A 23055-nucleotide genomic window follows, 5' to 3' on the forward strand; every position below is an offset into this window, starting at 1 on the left:
GGCCCCCCGGGCTTGTGGGGAAACTTGGCGTGGAACTCCCTGAGAAGACAGGGAGCATGGAGATCTTTACAAGGGACCCAGGAACGTTCTTCAGGGCCATAGCCTTTCCAGTGCACCAGATATTGCAATGATCCCCGGACGAGTCTGGAGTCTAAAATATGTTCCACTTCATATTCTTCTTCTGAAGCAGCAGTTACAGTTCCAGGAGGTATAGTCTTCTTAGGGAATCTATTGAAAATAACCAGTTTAAAAAGTGAAATGTGAAAGGAATTATGGATCTTTAGAAAAGGAGGCATGTTCAACTTGTACATAACTGGGATAATCTGTGACAGGACAGGAAAAGGACCAATGAAATGTGGAGCCAACCTGGAAGAGGGCATCCGTATTCGAATATTTTTTGTAGAAAGCCAGACCTTATCGCCAGCTAAAAACTGAGCTGCAGGGGATCTTTTCTTGTCAGCCCATTTCTTGTAGCGTAGAGAGGAGCGCTTTAAATTCTCTTGAACCTCTCTTCAAACCTGCTGAAAGTGGTCAGCAGTAGCAGCTGCAGCCGGAACATAAGTGTAGGGACAGGAGCTGGGAGCTTGGGGTGACAGCCAGAGACAATGAAAAAAGGGCTGTGACCTGTAGACTCATTGGAGCGATTGCTGTGAGCCAGCTCGGCCCAAGGCAAAGGGTCAGACCAATTGGTTTGCTGGGAGTTGATGTACATGCGGAGAAACTGCTCCAGGGATTGGTTCATGCCCTCTTTTTGCCCATTCGACTGGGGGTGGTAGGCAGAGGAGAAGTCCAGCTTGATGTCCAACAGGCGACAGAGGGCTCGCCAGACGTGAGAAGTAAACTGCACTCCACAGTCCGACAATATGTGTAAAGGTACTCCATGCAGATGGATGACTTCCTTGAAGAAGACTTTAGCCAAGGTGGTAGCAGTAAGAAGACCAGGAAGGGGAATACAATGGGCCATTTTGGAAAATCTATCTACCACAACCCATATTGTGGTGAACCCATTTGAGGACGGAAGGTCAGTTATAAAATCCATGGAGATATGAGTCCATGGTGGTTTCCGGGGTCAGAAGTGGCTCCAAAGGACCAGAGGGAGATCTGCAAGGCACCTTGTGCCAAACACACAGTGCAGGCAGACACAAAGTCACAGATTTCCTGCTTCAAATTTGGCCACCAATATTTTCCGTTCATAAAGTGAAAGGTTTTGTGTTGCTCGTGGTGACCAGCAACCTTAGAAGCATGACCCCATTGAAGGACTGACGGGCGCTGGCTCTTTTTAACAAATATTTTTCCGGGGGGACTCTGGTACAGCCGGACTGGAGTCTTTTCAAAGGAGCAAGAAAGGGCATCAGCTTTAATATTTTTGGAACCTGGATGATATGCGAGTATTAAATCAAACCAGGCAAAGAAGAGTGCCCACCAGGCTTGACTAGGATTCAGGTGTTGTGCAGACTGTAAGTACTGCAGGTTCTTGTGGTCTGTGTAAATAGTTACGGGATGTCCAGCTCGCTCTAGTAGATGGCGCCATTCCTCTAAGGCGAGTTTGACTGCAACAAGCTCGTGGTCTCCCATGTAGTAGTTCCTCTTAGCAGGAGAGAACCCCTTAGAGAAGAAACCGCACGATCTCAGCTTTCCTGCCGCATTCTTCTGGAAAAGAACTGTGCCCACTCCAACAGAGAAAGCATCCACCTCTAAAAAGAAGGGCTGGGAGGTGTAAGGGCAAAACAGGGCAGGTGCTGATGCAAAAGCCTTCTTCAACAGGTGAAAGGCCTGGAGCGCCTCCGGTGATCAGATTTTGCAGTTACTACCGTTCTTAGTCTTAGCTGTAATTTGGGCAATCAGTGTGGAATAGCCTTTAATAAATTGCCGGTAGTATTTAGCAAAGCCCAGGAACCTCTGCACAGGTTTTAGCCCAAGTGGTTGTGGCCAGTTTAACACAGACGAAAGTTTGCCGGGGTCCATACGCAAACCCTGCACAGACACTGGACCCTAATTTACTAAAGTTATCCAAGGCTGGGGAGAATACACTTTCATCAGTAAAGCTGGGTAAACCAGCAAAACTGGAATGGATTTCCTAACAGTCATTAGCTATTTGTTAGCAAATGTTTTCAATCCTGGACCAGATCCATCCAACGTTTGCTGGATCACCCAGCTTCACTGATGAAAGTGTATTCTCTGCAGCCTTGGAGAACTTTGATAAATCAGGGCCAATGCATCCCAAAAATGGAACTTCAGAAAGTTCAAACTGGCATTTTTCCAATTTAGCATACAGTCTATTCTCTCTAAACCGCTGCAGAACCAACTTGACATTGTTGCGGTGGGTAGGTAGATCCCTTGAATAGACCAGGATGTCGTCTAGGTAGACGACCACACAGACATAAAGGAGGTCCTGGAGAATGTCATTCAGAAAAATCTGGAAAACTGCTGGCGCATTACAGAGCCCTAATGGCATTACCAAGTACTCATAAATAGTGTTGGTGTTCGAATGCGGATTGTCCTTATACTCAACTCAAATATGGCTGTTTGAATTCTGATAGACCTGGCCCAAAAAAACTGCACAGTGAGCTCATCAATGATTGCAGCCATGGCTGCAATTATAAGGAAGAGTGTGCGATCCCTGGGGCACTACAGGTTAATTAACACTAATCATAATGGCCATCCCCGGTGTTGAAGGCAGTTATCCATTCATCTCCTTTACGAATGCAGAACAGGTTGTAGGCACCGCGCAAGTCTAACTTGGTAAAGACCGATGCCCCTTGAAGTCGGTCAAACAGCTCAGAGATTAAGGGCAGCGGATACTCCCAACATATTGGGATGGATGATCTTGGGAACCACCAAAAAGATAATAGTCTCAGTGTGCAGAGCCCCAAGTTTCATGGTGAGTGGCACAGTGGTATGCTGGATGCAGTCCGGTAGAGCAGTGCCATTAACCACAGAGACCACCGAAGGTTTGAATAGGGGCACCACAGGGATTTTGCACTCAGAGACCAGTTGTTGGCTGATGAAGTTTGCAGCAGTACCGGAGTCCAAAAGGGCTTGGGTCCAAAAATGATGTCTGTCAGATGAAATCCAGACAGGAAAAGTTATTGTAGATGGTGGAGAGTAGAGATGAGCGAATTTCTCGAAAATTCGATTCGGTCGGTTCGCCGAATTTTCCAAAAAAAATTGCTTCGATCCGAATTTATTTGGGGCAAATCGCAGTAAAAACCTCTATTTCCGGTTCTGCTATTTCGCGGTTGCCGTGCAGTACTTCTACTATGTATTCTTAGATAGAGTTACTCTATCTAAGAATACAGGGCACTAAAGGGGATGAATGGGGACAAGTCCCCATTCATCACCTGTAATTTCTGGACATTGTAGTGGAACTGCAGAGGACTGCAGTTCAGTTTCCCATGTGACGTCACAGTGGCAAAACTGAACTGCAGATGACCTCTGCAGATCTACTACAATGTCCAGGCACTACAGGTGATGAATGGGGACTTGTCATCAAGATGCATTTTCTGCATAGCCATCTTTCTAACTTCCCAGAAAACCTTGTTGCAGTCAGTGATGAGCAAGGTAAACAATTCCACCAAGATTTGAAGGTCATGGAAGGACGGTATCAGGGTAGATGGGATGTACGTATGATGGCCGGCTATTGTTGGAGCGTCCGGCGGGGTTGTCCTAAAACTGAACACTCCAGGAAAAGCTATAGGCGTAAATTTTTACCTTAACCGCTTAAAGGATTAATTTTTAAGTGTTTTACAGTCAAAAAAAAATGTCATAGAGTAACTATAAATCCTTTGTATGAACAAAAGAAATTTAAATAAACAGAACATTCAAGTTATTATTTCATTATTTTTTCATTGTATAAAACTTGTGTTTTTTGACAAAAATAGAGGGTACCCTGTATGGTAAAAACTAGACGTGATAGCAAAAAATTGGGGTCATTTCTGGATTCACCACCCAAAAATTTGTAAAAAATCAAGTGTAAGATCTAACTCAACAACAAAATGTGTTCCCCAGTGTTATCTCCCTAGTCATATCCACTGAAATTCGCTAATAGATACAGGTAGTCCCCAGGTTACTTATGAGATAGGGACTGTAGATTTGTTCTTAAGTTGAATTTGTATGTAAGATGGAACAGGTACATTATTTTAAAAAATGTCTCAACATAATATTAGGCAGTGTGGCGTCCGGTACTGTATAAAATCCTCACTGTGAGTTAATCACAAACAAAGCAAAAAAAGATCTTTATGTAGCCTAGACATTCATTAACTTCTGGAGCAAGCTGTGCTTTTTATATGCAAAAAGAAACAACTGCAGGGTTTGTCTTGGTCATTAAAGAGTTACAAGAGGCTGCAGAAAGAGCTTAGTTCTTAAGACCACCCACAATCTCAGCTGTGTTTATCAAAAGATTCCTTCTGCAAGTCATGCCCCCCCTTCAAGCCTTCTTCTGCACACAAGCAAGCAGGGAATCCCTGTTCGTATCTAGGTGGTGTCCTATGTCAGGTGTCCTTAACTACCTGTAGTCTTATTGTCTCTACTCTTCTCTGTTCATTCCCAATTAAAACAATGACTCGTTCTGCCACCTAGTGGCAGTTCGAAATAATCAAGCATTATGAACATATTGACAGGAGAATAATTTATAAATAGATCCCATAGTATGTAAAATGATTTTTGTTGTTCGATGCCTGTACATGATGTCATTTTCTTCTTGATCAATAAATATATCTAGGAATCTCACAAAGAATTTGTTTTTCTTACCGTTTCAAGCAAGGCATACTCACCTAAATCTTGTGTCGGCATTGTTTTTCAGTGCAGTAGACCAATGATTCACCCCGTAGATCACAAAGGGTTCATAAATCCCATAAAGCACTAAAAAACATGCACAGAAAAGCATTTGGAATGAGATATTTTAGTTATCAGATGTGACCGGAATAATTGTATGACCAAACCCTTCTCTGGCTTTACTTAATTTAGGGATTGAACAATATCCAATAGAACATAGAGCCATTTTCACACATTGTTTACGTGCAACCAGACAGATCATAACGTCTTATTGGAAAAATACTGATGTTCAAATTTATCTGACATACTGTGCAGGTTTAATTTGCAAGTTTTATATAAAAAAATGTTTGCTGAAGTTACAAACATTTGGGAAAGAGAAATATTTAAAAAGAATTATATTATTCAGTACACCAGTCACTTTCATTATTAAACTATCCTGGGTGAAATGCAGTGAAGAAACTTAGACAGAGATTAATATAAAAGTTTAAAAGGAAAGAAAAGGAAGAAGAAAATAATAAAGGGAATACATGAAGCAGTGGAGAAACGAAAAAAGAAGAAAGAAAAAAGGAAGAGAAAGGCGATGAGGATCACAGCACAAAAACAAATAAGGAAGGTATAAAGACTTACAGATTGTAGATAAATAATTGATTTCTAAGTGAAAATCACACAGGGACATCAGGAAGAAAAATGTCAGCACTTTATGGAGTCTGGGTTTTTTTTTTTTTTTTTTTGTATTTCGTTGTTATTTTAGATATGTTTCAATCAATACTTTTTGTAGATGCGTTTTTGAAATGCAAAAAGTAAACCTTAACAATAAGCTTGCCATGGTTTTGACCTATGTGTTCAGTAAGTGCAAAAAATACATGTTGAACCTGCCAAAAATATTTTGAGCTGCTAAATTTCTGTGCTCTGTACTTGTTCTGTTATTTATTAGCATTGTATCCACTTCTCTCTGTGGACTACTGAACACCACACCCCTATATTATGGTGTATGTGTATTGTTACCTTAGGACAAGAAGGAAAAAGGACACAAATGCAGCCACAACTGGCTGGTAATCTGCAATATATTATTTTTTGGGTTTTGGGCTTAGATACACTTTACCAACCAAAAAACTTATCAGGAGAGCAGGATTGCTGTGATTTTTTTCACTTTAAATACATGTATTTCCTGTCCTTTGACTGTTCTTTTAAAGATTTCAACTAAAATGTTTAGCAAGTTTTTTGAAGGGCAGGGAAATGTCAGAGTTGCTGTTGGAGGGAGCCCGGAACCCCATTTCTTGAAGAGGAGTTACAGGGGAAGTGGGGGTTCTCATTGGCTGCTCCTGCTAAAATGAGAGATAATGAGCACTGCAAAATTCACAATTGTAGATTAGTAATGTAAGTCCAATATGTCATCAGCTGACTTCTTACTCAATGAATAAAATGAGATTTCTGTCAAGACATAAACATAAGGTAGGTCACCCCTTCCCACAGCCTGGGTGTTCAGTGCAGCATTTTCAGTAATATACTATCCAGGCAGTTGGAGTATAAACACATCCTGGGGTTACCACATGGCTAATGGTCTGGTGGGTAAAGAAAAACTTGTTGCCAATGTCATCATTTGGTAAAAGATGGCATCCATAGTCTGGTTAGGTCCTTGACTGGACCTCTGTGCCTTCAGAAACCTGCATCCTTACCATCTCCCATGTTCTTCTCTTTGGTACCAGTAGGTTACAGAGGGGTTCACTACTTCCTGCAACCTGAACAACTGCCATTCTACGCTCAATTACCAAAACTGCACCAGGATAAGGATATGTATTTAAAAAGAACAGTTCATTTCTATATACATATATAGATATGTAAATTATAGTCATTTGGCCTATAAAATTTGTCTCCTTGGAATGCAATCTGACATTCCCTGGTGTCAAATACTGCCATTGAAACACATGGACCTGGTAGATTCCCATGAGGGAATGTCTGATTCCCTGTTTTATAAGTGGAGCCCTAAGTCTTTTGCAGATTCCAACCTACAGCTACCCACAGTGGTATAAAACATGCCTAGGTCAAAGGGAGCAAAGTCTCCAATATACTGGTTTGTGTCTCTTCATTGCTAAGCTTCCAATCCTAAATGATTCTGCCATTGAACTTTGAAGATTCAGGCCACCCAAGGGTGACATTTTTAGTAACAGATGGAGGCTAGTGGGCCAATTCCCTAACCTGGACCCAAGGAAGATCAAAGCGTCCTCCTCAACATGCTCCAAAACATTATTTACAATAAGTACAAAATTCAGGTTTTTGTGGAAAAGCAAACCACTTTGATCCTTTAATATTTAGTAAACTTTTGGATCAATAGTCAAAGAATATAGATGGTTTTATCAGAGTTTGACTGAAAAACAACAAACAGTATCGGTTTCAACTGCAGATGGAGACCAACAGTAAGTTGATGGAGCAGGGTAGGGTTATCATATCCTACAATGGAGAGCAAAAACAAGGTAAATTCACTGAAAATTTTAAACTAAACCTACAAAGTGAGCCATTCTACTTCTAATAACACCAGCTTATCAGTACTGGCTGTGCAATGGGTAATTTACCCTACAGATGACCTATAGCAGAAATCCTCAACCACCAGGCAACAGACCATTACCAGGACATGCTGAACAGGGCCGCAGTCATCCTTGTGGTCTGCTGTCCTCACTGTTACAGGAGGGATCCCACTGACCTCTCCCGTCATTTCCTTCAGTCAATCATGTAAACTGGCTTGTGTGATTGTCTGAACTAAATTACAGAAGAGGTTTGTTGAAAAGTTTTCTTGCATAAAACTGTCCCATGGTACACAAATGGTTGGGTGGTGCTGGATTATAGCCTTGTTTGTAATGTGTCCTTTCCCCCGTAGGTGGTTCTGTATGATCCATGGACCTTTACTATGCTCCTCTGCCTGGCAATGAACAATAGAAATTGACTTTTTGAGCAAACGCAACTAAATGCAGCTTGAAGCAACTCCTTGAGCAACTTTCTGCAATTACTTTCTGCCTACTGTATTTAACTCACTTCTGTATTTAAAGTGAAACTAAAGTTCCATTTTTAGGTTAGTACTATCAGGCAGGTCATTACCTTATTGCTTCAGATTTCTGGCCACAAAGCTGAGCTGTGTATGTGCGCAGTGAGATCGGCATGTTTTTTTTCCATCCTACGTCACCCGATCTCGCGCCTGGGTCGGGTGACGTAGGATGAAGAACCTGGAAGAAGAGACGTAGATGGCGGTGTCCGGATGCCGTACACCCCTGTATGGTTTGGACTGCTCTGCGGGATTAAAGGTAAGTGGGTTTTTTTTTCACAGTTTTCAGTTTAGTTCCTCTTTAATCGGAATTTTTTTAGCTTCTCAAAGTCCCTATTCTTTGATTATTAAAATAAACAATTTGGGGATGAAGCAAAATTGTGCTTAAAAGCACAAAGATTGGGTGTATTCAACTATCTTTATATTGATTGCCAGGGAAACCTTACAATCCTGGCTTCTGTTGTGTGTTCCGGAGTCCCTCTGGCATTCTTGCGCAAATTTTCTCGAACTTTCGATGGTTCCGCAAGGAAATTATAACAGGAGGATTCACAGGATTCCCTGGGAATCCTCCTGTTTGCGATTGCTGGGGCACTAGAGGTTAATAAACCTCTAGTGCCCCGGGGATCGCACACTCTTCTCAATTAATGCAGCAACAGCTGCAATCATTGAGGAGATGCCCAGCACAGGAGAACCTCCTGACATTGTAATGTAAGTATCTCTTACAAATGATACATCTGTTACAGATACAAATGTATCATTTGTAGGAGATACTTATATTACTATGTCAGGAGGTTCTCCTGTGCTGGGCATCTTCTCAATGATTGCAGCTGTGGCTGCATTCATTTAGAAGAGTTATTTACCCTCTAGCCCTCTAGTGCCCGGGGATTGCAGAGGATTTCCAGGGCTGCATCATGCCTGTTTGGCGAGAGCTTGACCTCAGATCAGAATGTCTTTCTCGCTTACATTTTCAGCGCGAGATCGAACTTAATATTCTCATTCGCTCATCCCTAATGGCTGTCATCCCAACATGACCAAAGACCATCCAGAAGAGAAAGACTGGAAGGAAGATGGCTGCGTCTGGCGCTCGAATGCGGACAGGTGAGTTAGCCAGGTTTTGTTGCAGTTTCTATAGTATGTAAAGAATATTTGATGCCTAAAAAACAGTGAGTAGCTTTACCCCAGCCCACTTTGGGTAGTTTGGGGAAGGGTCAGTTTTCTTTGCTGTCTTTGTTGCACATTTTATTACATTTGCTGCCTTGGTGACCACTCAGGAAATGAGACACATCTGTTGCACAGGGACAAGAAAACAAGCAGAGGCTGTAAACTTGCCCTATTTTACTAAAGCAGTGTAATTGGTGACAGTGACACATCCTCCTCCTACGCATGCCTCTCCCTGCGCATAACATCACAGCCCCCGACCACCAGCAGTCACCTGCCTTATCCTTACGTCACCTCCAGAGGGCGTCATCGCAGCTTCACGCCGTGCGTGTCGCTTGGACTTCTAGGAGTTGTAGTTATAGTGCGAGAAATAACAGGGCGCAACAAGACGCAGAACTACACTTCCCACAATGCATCGCGGCGGCTGCTTTCACTGAAGCCTTGGAAAGCTACGGGAGGCCGAGCGCATAGAGGGATCCCTGCGGGACCCGTGCGGGCCACTCCTTGTTGTGCTGTGCGTGTGGCTGCCTCCCGGGGCCCGCTACCTGATGACATGATTCATGGGGATGGGCCCGCAGACATGAGCAGCGAGGAGCCGGAGCTGCACGATGCCGAGTAAGTGTCCGGGCTGGAGGGCGCCTGTCACCCCTCAGGTCTTCCTGTGTGCTGGGTGTTTGTAATAGAGTTGTACATTCCATGGACAGCACGATGCATGTAACTAATTATCCAGCAATATCAGTATTTGTGTGCTGGCTGTGTAATACTTCTATAGCGCCAACCTATACCGAAGCGTTGTAATAGTGGCTGCACGTGATAATCCTGGAATAACTATAGACAGGATGGGCAACTGAGCTTGCAATCTAAGACTCTTTAAAGATGATTATTATGACAAGTGCTGTACAGATCCTGCTGGTTATGTGGAGGGGACTGGCAGAGCGACAATGCGTCCCGCTGCGTCCTCCCCATAGAAAACCACAGACAATCTGGCAGGATGGATCACTTAGTGACATACAGATTCTCGATTTTTTTGCAAATGTTTATTTCTTACATGATTGGCTGGTGTTGGGGATTTTGGTATTCATGTATTTGTACCGTATCATCTACAGCAGAAATAGCTGGGTCTATGCAGTGAGCGCTGCCACCTTCTTCTGTGCGTGGGCAGCAGAGCTTACAGTCAGTCATGCACAGTGCCCTGTGGTGCAGCTCCCTGGTATTAATGGAAGGATGGTATAGAGTCACTTCTTGGACCATAAAATCATTCAGCAGTAAGGATACATTTTTCTTTAACCTTCTTAGCGGCAATGCCAAGTGTGGCTCGGGGTGAATTATCCATTACAAAATCTGTAACCCCGAGCCACACTTGGCATTGCCGCCCTCTGGAGGTGACGTAAGGGGGGTGGAATTGCCAGAGGGTTTAAAAAGTTTACCTGGTAAGCAGTGCCTGCGGTGACCTCCAGCGATGCCCAGTATTTTCCTCCCCTGGTCCCCTGCCAGGTTATGCCCGGCTGGCATCTGTTGCCGAGTGTGCGGCTAAGGGCAAGGCCAGGCGAGAAATTTAAAATACTGTTTTTTAATGTACCACTTTTACATTTCAAAATACTTAATGTGCGTTGGTCAGACCTCATCTGGAATACGCAGTCCAGTTTTGGGCACCAGTTCACAAAGAGGACATTGTGGAATTGGAGAGAGTGTAGAGAAAGGCAACTAAATTATTAAAAGGAATGGAGGAGCTCAGCTATGAGGAGAGATTAGCTGAACGGAATCTATTCTCCCCTGAGAAGAGACGTTTAGGGGGGATATGATCACCCTGTATATATATAAACGGTCCATATAGAGAACTCTCCTCCCCATTATTCACTTTGAGATCATTACAAAGAACAAGAGGGCAGTCTTTGCGTCTGGAGGAAAAGAAGTTTAAGTTGCGGATAAGGAAGGGATTCTTCACTGTAAGGTCTGTGAAAATGTGGAATCGGCTCCCTCAGGAAGTAGTTTCAGCAACTACTATAGATTGCTTTAAGAAAAAGCTGGATGATTTCTAGGAGCACAGAATATAACTGGGTATTAAGGATTTAAAGTAAAGATAACAGTGACTGTTGATCCAGGGGACATCCGATTGCCTCATGGAATCAGGAAGGAATTTTTTTCCCCTGTTGAAGGAAATTGTACCAGGGTTTTTTTTGCCTTCCTCTGGACCAGCTATGTCCTATAGGGCTTTAAATCTGGGATATGTTTATTTCCCTAGTGGTTGAACTTGATAGATTTGTCTTTTTTTTTTTTTTTTTTCATCCTGACCTACTATGTAACTATAAATACTGCCAGGGAGCTAATGCATACTGGTGAGCCTGCAGTACAAAGCCTTAGTTATCGGCAAGTCTAAAATGAGCCCCTGGGAATGACCACCCCCCAGGAACTTCAATATGGACGTAATGAGGGGGGTCACATGAAATTGGTAATATTTTCATTCTGCAATCATATAAAAATAAAGGCTGGCTATGGACTTTTCATATGTGTGTAGAGTTTGGTTTTAAAAAAGTGAACTGTTACCATACATTGCAGAGTCAGTACAGTGCATGTAGAGCTTTTTCATTCTTACACAATAACATGCAGTAAATGTGACAATCCCTGCGTCCTGTAAAAAGCAGCACACAGCTTAAAAACATCTCCATGGATTTGATTTTTTATGGTCCTTTTTACAAGGACTTTACCTATAGCTTCCTCCTTGGTGAGGTTACAGATATCGCTTCTCTTCCGATGGGTTGGTTGGGTTTAGTTAGAAGTCTATGGCAGAATACGGCTGTTCCTGAATCACCTGGCTTCTCTGCAGACTATACTTAGCATTACACAAAGCACTGCTGACATGACACAACAAGGTGGGGCTCTGTATATAAAAGTGCCCTCCAGGCATGAATTCATCAGAACTATTAGCTGAGGGATCTCATGTTTCCTCTTGTCATAGGATATTCATCAGCAAATTCACTTCCAGTTTACTTACTACTGACAGCCATATTTCATTTTACCTTCAAATGGCAAAGAAGTTTTATGTCTTCAGCATATTTTACACCTTTGTGTTCACCTCTGGGCAGGTCTTCAGAGTCCTTGCATGTCTGCAATCAGCACAACAAAACCTCCGTATTATTGTACAAAGGAATGAAGTCACACTCCAGCCTTGAATTCTTTTTTGTAGCAAACCATGCACAGTTTTTGGCTTTCTAAATTATTCCTACAGAGCCGTTTTAAAGCAGAAAAGTGCCTTTCAATGTAGCAATATAAAGAACCGCTATGGAACCTCATGGGATTTCTATGTTGTAGGTGGGGGTCTTTCACTCCCTATGTGAAACCAATCATTAAATTTAGGTATTTACATAATGAAACTTCTCCTCCTGTGTCATCGCTTGTGTTTGTCAACTATGCAGGGCTGTCATCTGCAGCCTCTTTTGTGTTTCATGATATGCTTTTTATATTTATATTTATATAGTAATAATAATAATGCATGGTGTCTCCAACACCAAGCTTTGCAAACACTATATTAATCATAATGGGTGTGCTGCTATTTTTGTAATCTTGTGATAAATGTATTTCTAGGGCAGGAAAAGCTTGTGCATGGTTATTGATAATCCAGCCATATCTGAGAGTTATTATTTACATTTACTTCTATGCTTTTTAATGCCTGCTTATTTTCTGCAGCAGCCTGTTCAGGTAAAAATATACACTATAACATTTGTAGATCACTGTAACATTCAGCAAACTGATAAAAGCGGGAACAAAGTTAACATGGTATTCTACCTGGGATTTTTTCAGTCTAGAAATAATTGCACTGCAGCTTCCTTATTCACAGTGCTTAACCTTTCGCTTTATCTGTGGAACTGTTTTCTTGTATTTCTTTTAAAAAAATATCTAATTTTGTACAGATGTTAATATTTAGCTTCTAGGAAAGGTCTGTGGACATTTATGTTTTACACTTAAATTTAAAGCCTGCAGAAGTGTAATTTAAATAGTGATTCCCATTTAAACCCAAAATAAAATGCACATCGTGACTACACTCCTGAACCCCCTGGGGCGTAATGCTCCAAACATGGGACTAGTTTTCCGAATACTCGGCGCTGGGTGGCCACAATGCTTTAGTGGATTGAATCGAGCCATGTCCTCCTCCATAACTTTAGCTGAGACTTTCCTGAAGAGAAACACACCCAAGGGCTTTAGCTCCCCAACGCCAACATTTAGGTTCTGACCCAAAAGGACAACTAATCTCTTTGCAATTGTGAATGTGGACAAGCATACATAAAAATGTTTAAATAATGATGTCCCATTGCAACACCATGGCTGACCTTTCCCCCCAGACTTCTCTACAGGGGCACTGACACCGCAAACCTCATTCTCCCCCTCGGCCAAACCAGACAGCTCCTATCCCCATTAGCCGGCGGTGATGAAAGCCGTCCTCCAGAACCTCCCACTCTCCATATTTTTCATCCATGGAGTTCTCACCACAGACATCCCCCCAAAGGTACCTGGGTGTTCCTCACAGAGTATTGTATAAGAACAGAAAATATTCTTGTTCCTAGCTAAAAGGCTGAAAATCATTGGAAACTGTGAATGTGACAGAGAGGGTACCTAGTGCCAGATGTTCTCCTTGTTGCCTGAATTACTGTCTTAATGACCTGATCCTTGCTAAATCATCCTACTGGACCATCATATCAAAGCAGAAATTTGTTAAATACAGCCAGCTTCTGTTAACAAGTTACTTTTATGTACATGGATTGAGAATATTCTGTTTGCTGGTCATCTTTGTGGCGTTTATTGTGCAGCACTTCTTCTGTATATCGGTGTCATTAGCAGGCATGAATTTAAGTCTTTGCTGAAACTGCTCCAAATTTCTTTTTCAGTCCTAAAGTTTGCCAAATCCTAATAGCATACTGCATCAGATTAAGTATTCTAATTCATCTGATATGTAATATAAAAAATTTGCTTTTAGAGCATTACCATTGTAAATTGAGAGGCTCCAATTCAGCAGCAAGGCTGGGTATACCCTCCAGGAGATTTACTAATAGGTTCAATTCACTAAAATAGATGAGTTGGCTCTGGAATCATAATCCGTTTTTTCCTTATGGTTACGCATTTATAGCAAATATAAAAGACTTGAATTGATGCAGCTCTGTATTTCATAATACATTATTTTTTTTTACACATCTGATTTGGTTGATAAATTAAATGATTATCCTGCAAATCTAATGTACAGCAGAGCTTAGTGTCCAAGAGGTAAATAGCAGCACATGGTGCCAGTTGACTATAATATAGCATTCATGTGCTCATAGGGAACCTTCTGATAAAGAGCAGTAGAATGACTTCATCAGTCTGCCTTTCTCTGCTGTCCATTCATAGACTGGGGGAGGGACGAGACCTGTAGGTGTAACCTAACTGCACAAGGGAGAAAAAACGGTCTTCTGCACTTTGACAGAGCTGTGTAAATAAATGACCTTTATGACCATAAATACAAATTCTTGGGAATTTAAAAAAAACTCTATATGTGTATACAAAACCTATACATACACAAATAAAAATACTGTGTTAAGCTTTAAAACAGGATTATTTTATATATTGTAAAAGTATTCTCAGGATTTGTGCATTGGTATGGCAGTCTCACCTCTTGGGTTTTATCGCTAATGCTGACAGTCCATAGAAGACCCCCACAGTGCCATGGCACATCATCTGTCCCCGATTATCTCCAGTGCTTCCCCACAGCCATTGGCAGGCCACACTTGGTAAGTTTTCCAATGGGCTTGGGAAAGGATGTTTGGCAGAAGAAACAAGTAAGGTATCTTCTTCAAACAACTATAGGGGCCACATCGACCAAAAGTGATTTGCAGTGTTCTGCCATGGGCTCAACAAAGAACTCAACCTCATGGTTTGCCCTTCCCAGATACACGGCCGCTGTACACCTAGGAGCTTCCAGCTGTGTGCTAGTGAAAAAGCCGTAAATCTCCCAGCAATGAATGCTTTTAGTTAAGTTGCGCTTTACCTCCTGAATGTTTTCTCACAAATTATTTTATCTTTATCCCCGATAGCTCTTTCCTGCTCTCCCCAATGTACACCCCATTAATACCCCATTATCTCCAGCCAATATGAACAGTATTAGTATCTCTTCTGTGATTGGATTTCCGTGTCGCTAAAAGTGAAGCCGTGAGAGATTTAAACTTTAGCGGCCGTGTTTACCCATCTTTCCCCTTCACTGAGCACTTTATTTTACTTTCCTAACTCCTGTGACCTCTGTTTTGTTTTTTACCATATACCTGTATGTCATGCACTGGGCTGGAATGCCTTGTTTCCACAATAAATAACTTTGTTGGTGGTAGACCATGCTGGGTGCGTTCTGGATTGTGGAGAAACAAATGGGTAGAACATTTGTACTCCCTAAAGCAGACTTTTGTGAACATTTTTCCTGGTTCCAGCTGATGTAAGCATGCAATGAGCTGACATGTGATCACTGATTAACATTTATCTCTAGGTTTTAGAACAAATGGGTTATAATTGTATTTTCTTTGGTAAACGATGACTGTACTACATAATATAAGCTTCCTCCATATGATGTGTCAGCATTCATGTAAGAAGAAAATCCTTAGTAATTACCAACCAGGACAGTGATTATTCTAAAGAATTATTCTTCTGAAGTGGATATTATCACAACTATTAGTTGTGGTAAAGTTCTGTTATTGGGTAATATTAATCCTGGGTTTTAAGAGTGTTTATTCTGATTGTACAATATCCTTTCTATCTATTCACAACTATATAGGAAAGGGGCTGTTGGATTGGGTGGAGACTTATTGGGCTGTTCACGTAGATCCCAAACCTAATTTTTCATGTTTTCAGTGAAAGATGATCGAACAAGAGCTGTACACATGGTGTCTGTTCTATGCATTAGCATCTAGAGCTGCTCCAACTCTCTGGAATGGTCTTCCTCGCCCTATTCGGCTTGCTCCTACTTTCTGCTCATTTAAAAGAGCGCTCAAAACTCATTTTTTCAAACTTGCCTACCCATCTTCTTCTGTCTGCTAAACCCTCATTACTTCCCACCACTACATATCGCCCATCCTATTGTGTGTGAAATTCCCCCACCTACTAGATTGTAAGCTCTTCGGGGCAGGGTCCTCTCCTCCTGTATCACTGTCTGTATTAGTCTGTCATTTTCAATCCCTATTTAATGTACAGCGCTGCGTAATATGTTGGCGCTATATAAATCCTGTTTAATAATAATAATAATAATAATATGCATTGACATGCATAGAGGTCCCTCCCGATCGTCATTCATTGATCAGCAGTGGCAGATTGAGGAAAGACCTCATGAGATCGCTGTTCATTGAATGTTCTATAAAATCTTTTTCTTGAAATATCCTTTTCGTCCTAATAATAAAAGCAGCTACAACAAAATTTGTTAAGTGCAAACACAATAACATACATTATCATCATCTAAGCTGTAAATCACCTAGCTTCGTATTTATGTACCATCAAGTGCAATAGCTTTTAAGTTGGACGTATTATTGATGCAAATATCAATACCGCTAACCAGATCCTTATTTTTTTACCAGAAGTCTTCCCATAGGATTATCTGTGTAAATATAATATTTAATGCATATTTACATGTAAGTGCGTCTCTAATGTGGAAATCCAAAAGCCCTGAGACTGCTGCTGGTTCCCGTTGTCTTGGATGAGATTTCGGCAGGCCCAGAGGTGTTGGTGTATAGTATTGCTCTTTAGTTCTGCCCCTGCATAAAAGGACCTGTGGACAGGGTGTAATTGGATGCGTCTAAAAGAGATGAGGACTATATAATAGTTCAATTTCCTAATTAATTTAAAAAGAACATTGCTGTTGTGGGAAAAAAATAGACTTATACAATACTATATATATATTTCTCTTGTGCTTGTACGTGCAGGTTATGTGTAATATTGTCTCACTATAGCTGATTTATGTCTGACTATTTAGAGGGGAAAATCTTGCAGGTCACATGTAAAACATGTCGTTGAATAGCTAAGCGGCCTTCCTGCTTCCTTATAAGCAAACCAAACCTGTATGACTGTTTTCCTATAGCGGTTTCCTGTCCTACAGCTGTACAACTGATAAGTGCTTTTGAAGCCTGACTTCATTGTTTAGTGCTTTTCCCACTGGCTAAACTTTTTCCTTCTAGGAGGCTGCAAGGAATTCTGGGTTTTCAGGTCTTTCCATCTTGCATTCCTCAGCAGAAAGATGAACAAAATGTTACAGCGGTGTGATACAGAAAGCTGCATGTATGCTAGGTTTACTTTGTAGCTATTTCTACTGCTTCTCTAGTCTGTAAAAGAATTGTGAGAAGCAGAATGCCACAAGAAGAATGTGCCTCTGAGGTCTGACACCAATGATCGTTTTGGCTTTCTGTAAGGGTGACATTCTTCTCACTGACCTCCGAACTAATATACTCTGAGTTGTGGAAATAGTGATTCATAGCAGGGGTTCCCTGAAGACCTGAAAGTTACAACTTAAATCCCAACTAAATCCCAAATCAAATAAAGAAAACCATTGTTAAGTGTAAATTAGAAGCATTACTTTTAGAAGTGAACTTTTTAAATTCACAAACCCGTTGTACACCTCCACACACATCCAGGACATCTCCTGCCTTTTCATTTTCTGTAACCAAATTTCGGTCCTGCAGTTGCCCACCACTTACATTTATACATTATGTAGACACATAGTTTCCCTGTAATGCAGTGATGCCGGGAAATGTCTGTCATTTATTTCTTATTTGGGTGTCACATCTGATTGACCCTCCCACTGGGTAAATTCAGAGATAAGAGGAAATAGCTAGTAATGCAGTTAGCAAGCACATTTAGCCTATGAGACCCTGGGATATTTATTCCTATCCATTTGTTGCAATACAGTGTTTGCCTTCACTTAGCAGCCTTGTTAAAATGAGGTTTAGGTGAACTTTTCATCTTGCTGAAAGCCTACAAAAAGTTTGTTTAACTTTACTGTCAGTGCTTCTATGATCCATGTTCAAAGTCCCCATAATGGAACTGATGTTTTCATTACAGGTATCAGCATAGCTCAAAGCTTGCCAACACTTTACAAATATTTTGTGAACTCTTGCTGTGCTCTTATACAAACTGAAGACTGTGCAAACAAGTCCACTCCTAGCACAAACCTGGGGAGGGGGTACAAGATCAAGTACTGCCACATTCTATGCATGATATGTGGAATCAAAATCTTCTGACCTTTTTGTGAATCTTTGTAATGTCAGTAAATAACCTGTAAAACAAATATATGGATACAATTTAGATTATCAGTTTATTGTTTTTTTTTAGGAAACTTTTAATGGAAAGCCATCCTTGTGACTGACTGTACACATTCTTATTTTATTTTCATTGTAGCCAGGACAAGTCTGGATCCTTTGAAAAAGCCGAGTCTGTGGCTACAACAGAAGCAAGACTGAGGATGGAAGGAGTGGAACTGAAGGAAGAATGGCAGGATGAAGATTTTCCTAGGTAATTGTAACTGAAATCCTGCTTTTACTTTTACCTAATTTATGGGAAATGTTCTTATTTTCACAAAATGTTAAGAATATTGTGGTGTTTAATAAAGAGAAACGGAATTATGAGAGTGGTCAGTGAGGCAGATCCAGTGATAAATGTTTAGATTCAGTCATGTGATTGACAACGGACTGGAACATCCCTGATTAGGGTACAAAAAATAATAAATCTTTACAATACATGTTTGTACCTTCTACAAGTACAGAAAAACACCTGATGACCTTGCCAGAAATCCAGTGAGCTGCCAATTCCCATTTGACCTAAAAGCACTTCATTTGTTGTACCCAAATTCCAAACTGTTATCAACCCTGCCTGATTACTTCTCTGTTTGATAACAGAACCCTCCCCCCCCATATATGTTATTGATTTTATACTCGCACATATAAACTCACTGGATTTCCTGGAGAATTGATGGGTATTTTTCCTGTACTTGCAGTATATTTCAAGAGATAAAAATCATGATAGAATTTTCACAAATTGTTAATATTCTGAATATGTTTTTTGCACAGGCATAGATTTTAAAATGTGCTGCTGGCCTCAGGCAAAATATTGGACAAAAATCATTTTTGTTTTCTTTATTTACATGTATTTTTATTAAAGGGTTCTTGTGTGTTCTCCTGGAAACTGGAATGGTGTACAGTGGGTGACAAGGTCACTCTGAAAGAATCACCTTTTAGCATTGAATAATTTTTATAATAATTAAAAAGGGTTTTCCGTTACCTGTAGCGTAAGAGCATTTTCATACAGTGTGGTTAGAAAGTCTACAAAATATATATATTTTATTTTTTCTTTCTTTGCCTTCCTCTGGCTCCTAGCCAGGTTGTAGGATTTTGCTTATTGGCATCAAAGAAAAGAGAGTTTCTGAGTGATAATAATGATATCTCTAGGGGGGGGTTATTAAAAAAATGGGGACACTGACATTCCCTGTAGGGAATCAGTTGCTACTATTGACACACATGAACCTGGAAGATGTTTTGAGGGAATAACTGATTCCCTGTTTTATAACTAAAATTCTTAATCCTCTTCCTTTTTTTTAATGTGGATCCCCTTTTAGTAACCAGTTTTGTTTTATCCTTTTTAAATATTCTTTTTTTTTCTAAATTTCTTCTTCTTCTTTCTATATTTTTTATTTTTTTGTTATCTCTTTTCTCCCTCTTTATTTTCTATTTCCCTCTACTTCCCCTCTATGTGCTGCTCAGCTTTGGATCATGACTGTTCCATGTCTTTGCATGGTATAGGTATTGCTGGATGGGGAGTCTTCCAGTAGTAGTGAGATTACTTGCTGGTCTTTATAGTTGCAGGGTTAAACATTTTCCTTCCAACCACTAAGGCAGTAGCCAGGGCTAGTGACTTATTTCATAGATTTTGTCCTCCAGACAGTCTCCATGGGAGCTGATGTATATGGATTATGTTGGTTCTTTATTTTGCAGACCTCTTCCAGAAGACGATCATATAGAAGGGGATTACTTATCTGGAACAGACAGAGAGGGCAGACCAGGTAAAGTGCTTTACCTTCAATAATTAAACAGAACATCAGTATGAGTTTAAAGGTAATAAAATTAAAAACCAATAAAGTGATTGGATCGAGTGATGAATATTTTAATAGATATACAGCTATTCCCATACATATTATATACATATTCCAATGTGTTTGTTAGATTTTACACATATCTAATGTTTCATGTTTTACAGAAATGTAGTGTTGTATTATGCCATTCTAGATTGTTTTTCAGTTTATTGAAATGTTGCATTCATATGTACATCCCATAATAATATGAATGATATGATCAATATTACTGCTGGATTGATACTCGATGTCTAGCTGATATTCAACATCTGGTAAAAGCTTGTAACTCCTTTGTGCCTCAACTAAATGTCCTTACTGTTGTAGCTGCAAGCATCCTATATGCACCCTCTTCCTCTCCCCCTTAAAACCGTTCTACGTGCTCATTAGATAAGTAAATATAAGGACTTATGGTTGCTTTAGTTATGCACTTGGTCCTATACCCTCCCCCATACTGCTGTTTGGAATGAAAGAGCAGCTCCCACAACATATTTAGGAGGAAAGACCTAGATTATGCAGCAAGCCTTAGTTTAGTGTTCTGTTCCTCCTCCTTTGAATCTCTCTTATGCAGAGGGTTGCACTAGGTGACAGGCATACAAAATTACATAAAAGATCAAACAGATTTTCTAGTTGATTATGGTATAATTTTTAGTTTAGTAGATTGAAAAATAATTGGAATGTAAGCACAATAGGCTTATAGCATACTTCCCATTTGGCCATTTTTGTAAATGGGGAAGATTAACACAATACCTTAATTGTACCCTTCAGTAAAGCTGTTTTCTGTATGCACCCCCTGCTTTGCCTTTGCTGTGATATTTTCCTAACCTATGAAAAGCCTACATTACTTTGTTGGCTGCGAATGATGGGCCACTAATAATTTTGCTTGTTCAGTTACAGATTTTAAATCTTTGTTTTCGTGCTGACACCATAGCATTGTTCTACAATATAACTTGCAGATATGAAAATATGTTTGTAGAGCTCCTGGTTCTACAATCTGATTTGCCCAGATAACATAAGCTTTTCTTTGATTTATCACTATTCTGACATATTGGGTACATAGGGCTACCTAGTTTGGGAGGTCACATAAGGCAGTGGTCCCCAACCTTTTGGAGCTTGCGGACCACTAAATGCACAGAGTCTGGACCGTGCATGCATGGGGAGCCATGTGTTACTCAGAAGGAAAGAAACTTCACCCAGAAAAATGGCTCTAGCCGGTGTCGATCCTTCTCCTGACCATGCCGGGGTTTGCACCAGCCAGAGCTGCGGCCCACCTGTCAGACGGCTGGACCGGGGGTTGGGGACCCCGACATAATGCAACCCTAGCTTTGAGATCAGAGATATAATTCTATATACATCGAACATTAGCGGGGGAATCAATGAGAAGAATGTCACCCTTACAGATAGCTAAAAAAGATCATGGTATCAGTTAAAATGACCTTGGAGGCAGAAATTGTCCATTGCTCAAGGAATCCCTAGCAAACTCTGGAGGAACCCTGATTGAGAAACACTTCTCTAAATATTGTAGTTAGATCCATATAAGTTGGTTTGTGCTTTTAAGATATAAGAAATGTGTTATTGATTTAGAATTACAGAAAGTTGATGTAAAGTACCAGTATTTTATCCAAAATACATGTGAACTTTATATTCCTAACCCATGATCAGATGTAACATAATTCATTTCCTTCTATTGATTGCACATATTGATAGTCAAGTAGCTGCAATAAAAACTGACAACAATATTCCTATTTGCATACATTAATTTTTATGTTTCTTGGTGCCTATGAAAAAAAAAAGAATGTTGCTTATTTAAATTATGTTGAACAATTAGGATGTGCAAACAATTGTTTTATATTTGCAGTGTTCTCCCTGGGTGAGAAGAAGCAGTAGATGGGTGGCTGACCCTGTATTGTGATCCAAATTGCTGAATATTGCCGGGTGGTGCGCCTAGCTGAAAGGGCCTGGGGAGAACACTGATTTGAATGCAATACTGGCTTTTGTGGGGTAGTGTACACATTTTTCATTGGAATAAGCCTGGTATATATTTTTATTATTAGGGCCTTTTTTTTCCTGTTGATTTTAGTGTTCTCTACCCCTAAGCTATAGCATGTGAGCCTGTTAGCATTGCGTGGTCCTTAACCAAGACTCTGCAGAAGGAGAGCTGATGGTCTGTTGAAGGGACTGTTTGCTAAGAGGTTCCTGTAATATGTAGCCAGTTGATTCTGCAATATGCTGCAGGACATTTGCTCTCCCTTCCATTTAGTACACTTTAGCTTGGATGGCTGAAAAATTCCCAAAGCTCCTGTTAAATGCAAAGACAAAAGCAGCTAAAGGCCATACAGCATAGAACAGGCACCCTCAACAGGAATACGGTCAAGTTTTGGCATTTAGAGGCTAGCAAAGCATGAAAATGTCATTAAAGTCTCTAAATTTGTGATTGTGAAAATGTGCTTTGGAACGATGGCCCTTGTAAATTCCATTTAGGTGTATGAAGCTTTGATATAAACGTGCATGTTTCAATAAAGACTCATTCAGGATAGTGGTGAGCTGCATAATGCAGATACATCTCTATGCTTTGAACTTCCTGAGCAAATAGAGGCTTTGATGCACAAATGCATTCATATCAATGAATCTTTGAAACTACTTCATCTGCATGATCGGTGTGTGCAGACATGGGTGGTCAGAGGCTGCATGTGAATACCAGTGCCCATCCTGTACTTGGAGGTACATAGATATGAATGATGACTACACATTTACAAGGCTTGTCTAGTCGCTCAGGAAGAGCAGAGCCGTGAGCCTTCAGTGTGCAGTGTAGCTGCTGAGTACAGATTTTATAATGTTTAATTTTTCCTCTAATTCACTTCAATTGTCTCTTGTTTTGTGTCCCCTTGTTTGTGGACCCTGTCTGTCTGCTTTAGCTTGGGCTTTTCCAGTGCTGGATCAGTCAGTTTATTGTATTCCTTACTCAGCATCTCGTAAC

General features: G+C 40.6%; 1 protein-coding gene across 2 annotated transcripts in view; it reads left to right on the forward strand.

Annotated features, from left to right (window-relative positions):
• The first annotated feature begins 9373 nt into the window (after positions 1-9373).
• BNIP2 (BCL2 interacting protein 2) overlaps positions 9374-23055 on the forward strand; it is a 32779-nt gene continuing 19097 nt past the window's right edge. The window contains exons 1-3 of one of the 2 annotated variants that reach the window (XM_072402274.1): positions 9374-9580; positions 18356-18469; positions 19945-20012. In XM_072402274.1, the coding sequence (XP_072258375.1) occupies positions 9519-9580; positions 18356-18469; positions 19945-20012 (244 nt within the window). In that variant the 5' untranslated portion in view covers positions 9374-9518. The remainder of the gene's footprint in view (positions 9581-18355; positions 18470-19944; positions 20013-23055) is intronic. The other variant, XM_072402275.1, reaches the window with a different exon arrangement.

This window comes from Pyxicephalus adspersus, chromosome 2 (genome assembly GCF_032062135.1).
Source record: "Pyxicephalus adspersus chromosome 2, UCB_Pads_2.0, whole genome shotgun sequence".
NCBI classification, from domain to species: domain Eukaryota; kingdom Metazoa; phylum Chordata; class Amphibia; order Anura; family Pyxicephalidae; genus Pyxicephalus; species Pyxicephalus adspersus.